Genomic DNA, 12,955 nt, shown 5'->3' on the forward strand with positions numbered 1-12,955 from the left:
CTGTGTCTTTTAAAAATTCTATGTCTGCTCTGAGCATTATTTTATATTCACAAAGGATGCTGAAATTTCACTTTAAGACTTAAATGTTAAACAGAAATGATTTTCTAAAAACAAGGTGATACTCTATATAGCTCGCACGTAGCTTTTTGAAGGTAAAATGTTTTTCCCAGAAGTGAAAAAGAGGTATTTGCTGAGGGCAGACACTCAGGTGACATCTCTCCCAGCTTGCGAGAATCTTACGAGAAAGGTGTTGGTGCTGAGGTCCACGGCTTGTCCTGGTTAATCTTTCTTTACTTTGCAACCGAGGCCTTGGGACTGCTTCAGTTTTGATAATACCTCCTTGCTCCTCTTTGATGCCACCTAGGCGAGTGCGTCTCATCCTGACTCTGGCCGGCAAAGCTGACCGGTGCCTGCCTTGGTGGTCAGCAGCTTGTGGGCTCGGGGCTGGGTGGTGGTGCAGGGTCCCTGGCGGGGACACGGGGCCCACGCTTGGAGCCGATGCTAGGATGGTCGATCTGTACTGGCTGTGCACCCCCCCACTTTGAGGAGCGCTTCAGGGGTGCGCCACGGTGCAGCGGGGGCCGAAACGCCAGGGCTCAGCTGCACCCTGGGATCTGGAAAGTTCCACAGCATTTGGTGTGATGGGAGCTGAGGCGCTTTTCCCCGCAGTGTGATGGACACAGGAGACGGATCTATACAGGTTTTGGGGGGGCATTTGGCCCCCATCTAAGAGACGGGTGAAGCCACCGTCTTTACGCTCTGGGTGCTCCTAGCTCCCTTAAGGCCTTTCGCGACGCCTCCCCTACCTTTGCAGCTATCCCTTCTCCAAGAGCGGATTCAGTGCAGCTGGGGATTATTCACAGCGAACTTCCTCTGCAAGGAGAGGTCCCGACCGCCTTAATTACATTTCGGTAATCTCCTTTTAATTACTTGCCGCCCGTGCATCCCCTAGAGGAAGGGATGGCTGGTGTCGTATTTAATGAGCTCGAGGAGGATGCATTAACTGTTCCTGTTGTTAGTTAACTTCTTTTCCTTCTGTCAAGAATGGTCGTCAGTCCGCGACTAGACTTCCGAAATCGCCACCAGGTAGGGGCAGGGTCCTGGCTCGTCCACAGCCGCCTTGCCATCCCAGTCCACCCTCGTGGGAGCCGACTACGTCCCCGCTGAGACATCTCCAGGGTCTGGGACCTGAATTCTGGAGCGAGGCGTGCGGGGCCCAGGCGGTCTGCCCCTGCCCCCTCCCCAATCAGCAGATGGACGTGCCCTGAACATCCAAGGTCCCCCTGTGCCTCACCCTTCAGGTCAGCAGTCCCAGCCTCAACTTGCTCTTCTGGTAAAGGCACCTCCATCTTCACACCCACTCCCCGAGCCAGTTCAAGGGCTGATACCATTTCACACCAAGCGCCTAGTGCACGCGGACGGGCAGAGCAGGAGGGCCGAGCAGTGGGCTGGGGGGTGCCCTCGTCCCTGCTGCAGCCCCTCCAGCCCCCCGGCCCCATCTGTCTTGAAGCACACTTCCTGCCGTCACCCGCGTTACAGTTAGTCCTAAAGCGTCCTCTTAGGAATGTTCGGCAAGGTGCTTCCAGAGGCGCAGGGGACTCCGAGATGAGGTCAGGGGGAACGAGCGTGGTGGGAAGCAGGGGGCAACACTCGAGGCTCTGGGAACAGCCCCCCCTCGCCATGCTCTGGGCTCAGGGACTCCAGAGCCGGCAGAGATGCTCAGAGGGACCTGTGAGCAGGGATGGGCCTCCTCCGCTGCCAATGGTGCAGCCTCTGGACGGGGCCCGTGAGGACTCCGCGTGGCCAGTGGGGCCCGCGGGAAGGGTTTGGACACGTTCTCATGGGTGTTTGGCAAGGACACGCTGTAGCAATTGGAGGCCTGGAAGCCACTATGAGTCCCGTGATGGGGCGTCGGTCACACCGACGGCCCAGGACACCTGTCCCCCTGCTCCGTTCCTCAGTCACAGGGCTGTTCCTGACTCACTCTCTCAGCACTCATTCTCTGTCTCTCGCCAGCACGTCCCTCCCCTGAGCACGCCGGCCTCCCTGCTGGCCCCCGCCCCCTAAGTCTTCTCCCCCGAGGCCCCGCATGGTCACGACACTCTTCTCCCCAAACCTTCCCTGGGTCTCCACGCGGTTCAAAGTGCTACGAGGCCGCCCACCCCATCGCTCCCTGGGCGCCTGCTACTAACCCTCTCTGCCCTGCCCCTCGCCCCAGCCCAGGCAGCCCAACCTCAAGCCAGCCGGGCTCTTCAGGGCGCCCCCCCACAACCAGAGTCACGCGGCTCCCTCCCTCCTCTCCGATGGGTCTCAGCTCAGACGTCCACTTCTCACCGGGCCCTCCTCTGCCCAGCTTTATCTGACCCCACAGCACAGGTCAGATGCTGACATCTGATACGTTTTCTCATTGCTCATCTGTCTCTCTTGCTAGGATACAGGCCTGGCTCAATGGCTGACCTCAGGACCCTGCCCAGTGCTGGGTGCGCAGCGGCCCACCGGAAGCCCTGGCTGATGGACAAAGTGGGTGGGAGGGGGCACATCCCACCAGATCCACGCTTTAGAGACACACTGGTGACATGGAAACGCCAGTGATGTCACGGGAGGGGAAGAGGCAGCTCCGGGAGGGATGTGCAGGGGCCTAGAGGAGAGGCTAGGTGGCAGGGGTGGGAAATGGTGAAAGTTCTGGGGCGGGGGATGGCTAAGAAATGGGGGGACAAGAAGCTGAGGGACAGGGAGGTATAGCTAGAGAAACAGCAGGGCTTACAGGGGCTGCTTGGTGGGATGGGACTGGGGTGAACAGCTGATCAAGTGGTCTCTGTCCTGAAATCTTTGGCAACAATTCCTTTTTTTTTCTATATGGGCATATACTACTTTGATACAAATAATAAATGTTTGTTTAAAAAAAGAGTCTTTTAAGAGTTGAGGAAAATCCCCAACAACCCCCCAGTTCAGCAGCACACGCTCCCTGTCCTTGAGCCCACCGCCAAAGGACATCTGTATAGGGAAGAAGACCAGAGGTGAATACACCAAGATACTGGGCTTTCCTGGTGGTAAATAATCCGCCTGCGATACAGGAGGCCCAGGTTCGATCCCTGGGTCGGGAAGATCCCCTGGAGGAGGACATGGCAACCCACTCCAGTATTTTTGCCTGGAGAATCCCATGGACAGAGGAGCCTGGCAGGCTACAGTCCATGTGGTTGCAAAGAGTCAGACATGACTGAGTGATTAACACTTTCATTCCAAAATGTTAACACTTTATCCCGAAGGGTGACTTTAATTCTCCATCACAATGATTGCTATGCTCCAAATCATGCAAATGGATACAAATGGCAACTATTACTATTAGCTTAAACCATATGAAATTGTCAATAGTCAATCATTTAGGGCTCTAAAGATGGCAATTTCATAGAATGCAACCTCACAGAAAAAGAAATTATTTTCTTTAAATGGGGCTGCTTTCAAGATCAATAAAAGTATTCCTATCCTTTTTACCCAGTTATTGTATTTCTCGGTTTCTTTCTTTAGGAGAAAAAATCCAAAATGTGGATGTAGACATAGAAAGTGTTCACTGCAAAGCAAGTGACAATCTCAAAAACTGGGAGAAAAACTCTAAATGCTTAAAAACAAAGGGTCAGTGGAATGCTATACAGACATTTAACTTATGTTTGGAAGAACTTGAAGTGACATGGAATGTTAAGGAGAAAAAAAGCAAGATACGTGATTACATCTGCAGCGTTACCTCCACTGGGTAAAAACACTCATTTGGTTTGTATGCTAAGGTTCACGGCTGCATTATTCACAGGAGCTAAAACTTGGAAGCAGCCCAAGTGTGCGCTGACAGGTGAATGGGTAAGCAAAATGCAGTCTATCACACGACAGATATTCTGAGACTTATCAAGGAAGGGCGTTCTCACACGTGCTACAGAAGGAGGAGCTCCGAGGGCATTATGCTCAGTGAACCAGGCCAGACACGGAAGGACAAGTACTGTACGATTTCACTCACCCGAGGCACCTAAAGGTGTCAGGTTCATAGAGAAAGCAGGACGGCGCTTGCCAGAGACTGGGGCAGAGGGGTAGGGAGTTAAGTGGGACAGAGGCTTGCTCTTGCAACATCAAGAGAGTTCTGGAGATGGATACACAGCAACATGAGTGGGCTTAATGCCACCAGGCTGTGCACTTGGAAAAGGATGAGATGGTGACATTTACAGTAGATGTATTTCACCACGATAAAAGAATTGGGGAGGGGGGAGGCACTAGAAATAGAAGAATAAGCTCTCCGAAGCAGCCCTGGGGCCCTGGGAAGAAGACCAGCTCGGAAGCTGAATTGCCTGGCGTCCAACTGGCTGAGGAAGCAGGCGGGTGGTGCCTGACTTCCGGAGCCCACCTGCTCCACCCATCCCCTCCCTCATCCCAGGTGAGGTGATGCACGGGGTGGACCCGGAGCTCAGAAGGTCTCGCTCAGCAGGATGGAGCTTGTTACTGTTGCACCATCATCATGGGGTTAAATGACTTTTTCTTTTTTTTTTACACTTGTATTTTCAAAAATTTTCTCAACAGGTATTTCTTTTAAAATCAGCGAAAAGATGTAAGTCACATAAAAACAGGGAGAGTCACCATAAACAAAGAGAAAAGACAAGTCATGGATCAGGAGGAGATATTTACAACGACCACCCAACAAAGAAGTGGGGCCCTTTTAGGCACTTCCCAGAGGAGGGAGCCTGGGTGGCTGATAACATTTGAAAGTGTCGGCAGAAAATAAATCTGGATAATACCAAGGGCTCCAGGATATGGCACGTGGGGAGCTCTCCCGCAGGGCCGGCCGGAGTACACGCTGATCGCTGCAGCCACTGTGGGGGTGTCTGTGGAGCTGAACCTGTGCCGTCCCGCCCCCTCCCCGACCCAGTCGGTCTCCGTGGAGTGACCCTGAGTGTGCGAAGGACACAGTCACAGAAGGCTGACTGTGCAAACGGCAAACCACCTGCCCGCTGTGAGCAGCAGGACAACTGAATGGGGTTTGCTCGTTCAGCAGAATGTATCCATGTCTCCCTTCACTGGCTAGTTCTACAGCAGCTTCAGTGGGTGAACTGAAGCCAGTGTAACGACATGAATAAATCTTAAATTCCTGATAGTACAGCAAGAAAACCTAAAGCTCTGAAGAGTTTGATATAATGTCATACATATATATAGTTTTAAAACAGAAAACACAATAGTACATAGGAATGACCATCGAAATGGCAAAGACGAAAATCTTCACAGTCCCCAGAGCGTTTAGAAGCCTGGAGGCGGGAGCCAGGCTTCGGGGGTCACTAACCAGCTCTGCCACCACCTCCGGGAGTGACTGTGGCCAATGACTTGACGTCCGTGCCCCAGGGCTCGTCTATGAAATGGGATATTACTAGCATGTGCCGCCAGTGATCGCAGAAGAACTACGTGCGTATAAAGGGTTAAGAACAGTGCCTCGCCCACGTAGACTTTGCTGTTGTCATTATTACTGCATGGAGCCTCAGACCGTAAAAATGTTCATACTATCTGCTCTAGCAACCTCACTTCCAAGAGTTTATCCCACGTGAGTGACTGAGGATTTATGGACTCAGATGTTGATTGTGTACAAACGTGTGCAGTCGGAAATGACCCGAGCGTCCAGCTATGCGTGCCTGTGTGCTAAGTTGCTACAGTCATGTCCGACTCTCTGTGACCCTACGGCCTGTAGCCCGCCAGGTTCCTCTGTCCGTGGAATCCTCCAGGCAAGGAATATCCAGCTATGACAGTGTGTGTGTGTGTGTGTGTGTGTGTGTGGCTGGTGTGTGTGTGTGGCTGGTGTGTATGTGTAGCTGGTGTGTGTGTGTGGCTGGTGTGTGTGTGTGTGTGTGTGTGTGTGTGTGTGTGTGTTGTCAGGGCGGGGGGCGGGGGGTAGGGTTTGCAGTTAAATACATCCCAGCACAGCCTGTTGAGATTTAGCTGCCGCATTATTTTTGTATTTTTCCTATTTGTTATCTCCTCTTCCATGAAGGCAGGGACCATAGCACCGTCTGACTCAGCACAGAATGGCGACCAAAGAAATCCAAGTTCACTGAAAGTAGCCTGTGATTTCACTACTGATGTTGGCCCATTTACAGTTAGAGATGGAGGAAACAGCCTAAGAAGGAACAGTTCATGCAGCCAGAGAAGTGGTCCCAGGAATGAACAAGAGCCCTGTGGTCAGCCATCCACTCTCCTCCAGGAAGTCCCCTTAGACTTCCCCCAGGACCCTGCTACAACCATGTTGACCCCTACCCCAGGCTTGGCTGCTGCATGGCCCAGAGCCTGGAACATAGTGGGTCCCAACAAGGGTCTCCTACGTGGGTCCCAACTCCCTCAGGGCCTGACTTCTCCGGACACCAGATCATCTTCAGGGATCTATGACTCCTAGAACTTTGAAGTCTCTCCTAAACTTCTTTGAAAATCAGTAAAATAAAATAACATTTCAGTGAAGTAAAGGATACATATGTACCTTCTGACACTCAACGTAGAATCAATATCAACTTTTCATTTATAATAAGCTAATTAACTCAGGTGGTTGCCGATTTATGTGACACGGTTTTAATCAATTATCTATTTTGCCAAGACTAATTTTAGCCCTTTTCCAAAGAGAAATGCTTATGTGCTGCGGACACTCTTACCTCCTCAACGTAACTGCTGAAGTTCTGGAGAAAATATTTCCAATTTATGTAGGGGGTGAGATGAAGTCTGAGTTTTCTCAAAAAATAATGATACTGGTTATCTGTTAGCTTGTAACAGAAATCCTTAAGAACCTGTCCAAAATCTGAAGCCTTTACAAACCCAGTGTCCTCTTTATCCAATGCAGAAAATGCCTACAATTTCAAAAAAAAAAGCAGATATTACAGTCAAATATTTCAAAAATATTTTTCTTAAGTATTGCTTTTTGGAATGCAAATGAAATAAAGTGAATGGGAGTTCCCGGTAGATTCTAAATTACTAAATAAATGCCCCAGGACTGAGAGGCAGGTAGAAGGTGCGCCTGGTATAGGAGCCGATGTGTTGTTGAGGAAACTCACTTCCCTCCCTCCAACCTGGATATGAAGAGGAAGAGGGGTTAGAGAGGAACCCCAGCCTCACTGGTCTCCAGCCGAGGGGTGAAGGAACCTGCCTGAGGTCTCTTCATCATTAAACTCGAGCTCCTGAATGAATCATTCATAACTAGAGACTCAGGTGAAATTCCACTGCACTGGGATGTAGGGCAGGGGTCTCGTGATAGGAGTCTAACGTCAGAAGTGTGGCCAGGAGGAGGAGTCAGGGGACCACCCCTCCCATCCCCACCCCAGGGCTTGAACCCTGAGGCTGCTGTCCTTTGCCCACCCTTGGCCAGAGCCCACACGGCCTTCCTTCCCAGGGACACCCCACCACCGACATCTGTGCTGGAGGAGCTGCGGAAGACAGTGTCAACCCAGCAGAACAGCAGTCAAACCAAAGTGCAAACATTTGCTATAAAAAGGAAGCACGTTTCCCCCCATCTGTTGAAACAGAACTATTTGTTTCTCCTGCATTAGAAAACCTATATCAAGGTGCAGGTTAAGATCTTAGTTTCTTAGGTGAGAATTGAAGGTGCTTGCAGACGGAAACCCAAATTCCCTTGCGGTTAATTGTCACTCAGGACTAATTAGGCACCCTCATCGGTCCAGGGGGTGGCGTTATGCGTGTCACTAAATTAACCTCAAATTGCTGTCTGGCTGCGAGCTTGCGTTTGCCTGTGGCGATATGACACAGCCAGGGACGGTGGGACGTCTCTAGCGCCACGGCCCGGGAGGTAGACTTTGAACCTTGGCTGTGTTACCCACCGTAAGCCCTCAACCTCTCTGTGCCGAACGTCTTCAGTATAAAAACCGGGACTTCAGAACTCGCGCTGGTCTAAGTTTTACTGCAGCAAACCTGAAGACACATCCGTCCCAGGTACCTGCGCACAGTGGATCTCGACAGGTTGTTAAGGGGAACGACCCTCCAGATGAAGGGCACTGACTGAGCATCCCGTCCTGAGGGCGTTAGAAGGCCCCGTGGAGCCACAAGGCTCCGTGGACCTAAGGGGTGAGCTGGGGTGTGGCTCACTGTGGCCATGGGACCCGCACTTCCCTGGGGCTGGGTGGCTTCCTCGTGCATCAGTCCAGCCTGACAAGCCACACACAGGCTGGGGGCGGGGAGGCTCAGATATGAAAGGCATGGACGGAGAAGCCTGGCAGGCTACAGTCCATGGGGTCACGAAGAGTCAGACACAACTAAGTGACTTCACTTTCACTTTTCACGTTCATGCATTGGAGAAGGAACTGGCAACCCACTCCAGTATTCTTGCCTGGAGAATCCCAGGGACAGAGGAGCCTCGTTGGCTGCCATCTATGGGGTCGCACAGAGTCGGACATGACTGAAGCGACTTAGCAGCAGCAGCAGCAGGGAGCTATAGACTCTGCACAGATATACAGGGTGTTGCTGCATCATTTCAGAAATAAGAGGCTGCATCGAGACGGGTCCCCCATGACCTGAGGAGACGCCTTATGTGTCTCTGGTCCCCTTGCTGACCCTTCTCCCCAGACACTGTCATTCCTTCCTTCCCTCCCTGCCACAAAGGCCACCCTCCCTACAGGCCACCTGCAGTCTCGTGGCCAGAGAATTTCACTCTCCTGCTTAAAACCTCGCCCCCTAAGGAGTGTTTCTCGGGAGTGAGAACCGTAGCTCATCCCGCAGTTTCCACGGACCTCAGTCTGAGAGCCACCCTGAGCTGGGAGAGGGCAGGGCCACCCTGCAGTGGACTTCTTTGGCCTGCACGGTGCCCCCGACAGATCTGAAACATGTGTTGACATTGAGAAATCAGGAGGTTTCATAGCTGCTTATAAAAAATGCAAAGATCTAGCTGAGCTGGGACCATTTCTCAGCTCAGCAGCGGTCGGTCAGCGGAAGTGCTGAGCAGAAGCTGCCCTCTGGACAGGGCTGTGCCCCCCCGCCTGCTGCGGCCGCCCGCAACCCCTGCGGCACTTCCTTACTCCTGGCTCCTCCGTGAGCATTGAGTCTGCAAACCTCACAAGGCGACCCCTGGGCCTGGGCAACCTGGTGTCGACAGGGTATATAGACGGGATTCCAGCTGACCTGCAGCGAGGTCACACTAATCTGTGATCTTTAGATAGTCATTAAAAAAAAAAGACACAAAAGTGTCAGATCCTCATCGTGAATTCCTACACGCAGACCATCTCTGCTGTCCCGGAGGAAGGCCACACTCACTGGCATTCCAGAATAGTCACGGGCTGGCTGGGCTGCCCCTGGCCTTTCGTCTCTCCCTCTGACCCCAGAGGCTTGGACTCAGGAGCCCAGCTTGCCTCCCGGCGCCGAGGGGGTTAAAAAGCCCAGGCCTGGGTGTTTGGGCGGGTCCGTGGGTCTGTGTATCACAGTCACAGAGACAGCCCTGCTCCCACTGTGCTGTCTGGACCGTGCACCTGGCATTGCACGGGCAGCTCTGGATTCGCCGTCTCATCAGGCAGCAAGGCCTGCCCTCTGCACACGGCATCTCCTCTTCCCATGTCTGTTACAGGGGGCAGCTCACGTGGGGACCCTCAAGGGGGACCAGCCCCTCGCCAGGAGCATGGCCCGGGCACTGTCTTCCGAGGATGCGCCCCATGGCACTATCCCCATGTAGTCTGGGTCTTGACATACCCCACGGGGTCAAGAAATGTCAGCCTCAATGTGAGTGTACTGAGGGGACTCCCTTCTCACATTCCTGGGACTCTGGTCACAGTGAGACTTTGGCCACAGCCCTGCCCTGGGCAGCCTCTTCAAGGCCACCTTGAGATGGCATCGCCCACCCCCATGGGCCCGAGAGCCCACTCTCACCTGAGGCCTCCATCCTCTGCCCTCTTTGCCCAGAAACCCCTGCCCTCACCGCAGATCCAGCCTCTGCTGGAGGCGAGTGCTTCGGCCTCACGCAACACATGCTGGCTGTGATCATGGCAGCTTTGCATGGAGCAAAAATGGACACACACATGTGCTCACACAAACAGTCTGGTGCCGACCCACCATCGGGTTCTGATGCCCCAGGAGAATGGAGGGAGGGGGAGGGGCCCAGGAGGAGGGGCCAGTTTGCGAGGTGGTGTTCAGGAGCTGGCATGGTGCCAGGGCTTCGGTCCCCTCAGTAAAGGCGCGTGTGGCCTGCCGTACCGTTGACAAAGCCAGACTGGAGGCGGCAATGACTCCCTGGATGTTCTTCAGAACCTCCTCTGGACTTAGGGCTGCAAAATTGATCGGCACGCTCTCCTCTTTCTCCTGGGACTGAGGTCTTGTCGGCTTGTTGTTCTCCACCGCTCGCAAGAAGTCAAGGTAATTGATGGAGTTATTGTGCCAGGCGATTCCCCAACTTGTCCCCAAAGAAAGAACACAATATATTAGTTAAAAACGCCATCACTTACTCAATCAACAAACACCTGCTGAGCACAAAACAGCACGGGGGACACGGATAAAGAGAGGCGCCCTTTCCTGGCCGGGAGGTGCCGCCCATGGGCCAGCTACGCTGCTATACGAAACAGTGTGGGGGACACGGATAAAGGGGAGGCGCCCTTTCCTGGCCGGGAGGTGCTGCACATGGGCCAGCTATGCTGTTATACGAGGGCTCAGGGGAGGGCTATGACAGAGGTGGGGCTGCAGACCGTGCAGCGCTGGCGCTCTGAGTCTTGAAGGCTGGACAGTCGGGCTCACAGGGTTTGAAGAGCAGAGGGTGGGGGAGGAGGACTGGCTGGAGGAATCCGGCCCTGTGATGGGGGCGGATGCAGGAGCCTCAGCACAGACGTGACATGTGCGGAGACGTGATCTGGGGAGATGCGTCTGATGGTGATGGCACAGCCGGGATGGAGGCAGGACTCGAGTGGTGGGGGCCGGGGCTGTGTTCCTCGAGACCTTAGCTGACCAGGGCCCTCTCACTGAGAAATGGTAAGGACTCTGAAATCATGGAAATAAGTCAGAGCCAGTGATGAGGAAAAGACGGGCTGAGTAAAATAGATGTTAAATTCTTTTTCAAAGAGTGGTTGAAACTATGTTGGCAAGCTGAGAGCACCCAAAACATCTTTTTTTTTTTTTTTTTTTCACAAAACCTACACAGCTTAGTATTTTCTCAAACGGCAATTCCCTGGTGGTCCAGTGGTTCAGAATCCACCTTACACGGCAGGAGATGCAGGTTGGATCCCTGGTTGGGGAACGAAGACCCTATGTGCTGCAGGGCAACTAAGCCCACACGCCACAACTGGAGAGTCTGGGTACTGCACCGAAGGAGCTCACGTGGCCCAACTGAGACGCGACGCGGCAGATAAATAAGTAAACATGTTTTAAGAAGACATTCCATCTGGGTGTGCGTCTCAACAAGGACATCCACGCGGAAAAAGAGGCTCCTGCACTCCACTCCAACACACAGAAAAATACCTTCAATTCTAAAAGAAGACTCTGCAAGAGCAAATCCAAGTTTCCTGAGACTATAGAGCTTATTTATTAAAGATGTAAAATAACGCAAAACACAGCTTGATGGCACTCAAAGTTCACGTTTCTGTAACAGATTCCCTGGGGATCACTGGCATCTTAACCCCTATGCGCGCCTTCGCAAGATGGAGTGTGTGTCAAAGAATAGCTCGGAACGCCAGCAAGTGGAGAGGAAGGTTTCCAGAGACTGGAATAGCAGCTTCTAAAGAGAAGGAGCCAAGAGCCGTGTTTCTCCAACCACAGCTGCAGAGCTGCTTTCCACGGGCCCCGCGTCTCTGGCTCGCGCGGCTGAGATGCCGAGGAAGAGGATAATCAGCTCCGTTTCATCGGCAGGGTAAATTGCCAACTTGGTGTTAAAATTTAGTAATAAAATCAAATGCATATGCTAATCTCAGTATTATTTAGAAAAGTCTATTTTGGATCTAGAAAAGAATAATCTACATATAATTATAAATAACAGAGATGTTTATCATCAAGAGGTCTTTGAGAAGAAACAAGCAACTGAGCGATGGATCCTTATTAAGGTTTCAACTCGTAAAAAAGTTGATCACCCCATTGACAGGTGGACTACAGAAATTCCACAGCCCTTGTGGTGTTTACGAAAGTATCAGGCCTGACTACGTTTTAACAAGAGTCTCTTGTAATCATTTAGTTGATTATTTATCTGGTGCTATTTTTCGTGATTTATTCACTGAATGCATTTGAATTCATGTTCAGCTGGAAATAGATTTAGTGAGAGGAGACCCTATTTAAGGAAGAAGAGGATACAGGCATTTGAGGATGAAATGGTTCTTCTTTTCTCTATGCAAACACACACACACATCCACACTCATACACTTACGTGCACAGACATATACATACATGTATACATATAGACAATACAACACTATCCTTTAAAATTTTAAGGGAAAATGACTTGCTCTCTACGAGTCTATGTTCTAGCAAGCTAACAATCTGTGCAAAGGAAAACAAAAAACACTTTCAGACAAAGAACTGAGAAAATTGTTTTCCTGTCCCCCCTTTTCTTAGGAAATTACTCCAGGAAATACTCCAGCAAAATAAGAATGCAAATTCAGAGATAAAAAGATGTGGGCTTAAGCAACAGGGGCTCCAACCCTGGACAGTCCGGGAGGCTCTTGGTGGGGACCTGGAAGCAGGACGCAAGGAGCCAGGCTCTCGGGTGGAGGGAGCCCAGGGGAAATTGGAGGCAAGAGAAAGTTAGGGCAGACCCTGGGGGAGCTGAAGGCTGACGATGTTCAACTCCAAACACTGAACCCCACTTTAGAAAACAGCGATAGTTAAAGAAAACACCCTGTTCTCTTTGTTCTAGGAAGTAGTTTACAGCAGAGTTTACAGCATTTCATAGTTATGACACTGTACATATTCATTTACAGCCTTTCCGCAAATGGCTTAAGAAACATGCACGGTGTCCCTAGGTTTGCCGACGATGAGGTGGGCA

The 12,955-nt window shown here is 51.8% G+C and overlaps 1 protein-coding gene across 7 annotated transcripts in view; it reads right to left on the reverse strand.

Moving 5' to 3' along the window:
• The window catches only part of EFCAB6 (EF-hand calcium binding domain 6), a 252,808-nt gene that overhangs the window by 32,558 nt on the left and 207,295 nt on the right, over positions 1-12,955 (reverse strand). For 6 of the 7 annotated variants that reach the window (XR_015164616.1, XM_086403190.1, XM_086403193.1 and 3 more), the window contains 2 exons: positions 10,192-10,387; positions 6,660-6,851 (listed from right to left, as the gene is read on the reverse strand). Coding sequence is in view for 6 of the 7 variants with exons in the window: in XM_086403190.1 (XP_086259316.1) it covers positions 6,660-6,851; positions 10,192-10,387 (388 nt within the window). In the remaining variant the exon portion in view is untranslated. The remainder of the gene's footprint in view (positions 1-6,659; positions 6,852-10,191; positions 10,388-12,955) is intronic. The other variant, XM_086403191.1, reaches the window with a different exon arrangement.

Source organism: Bos grunniens, chromosome 5 (genome assembly GCF_055505025.1).
Source record: "Bos grunniens cultivar Pamir isolate PY7600 chromosome 5, Bosgru_T2T1.0, whole genome shotgun sequence".
Classification (NCBI taxonomy): domain Eukaryota; kingdom Metazoa; phylum Chordata; class Mammalia; order Artiodactyla; family Bovidae; genus Bos; species Bos grunniens.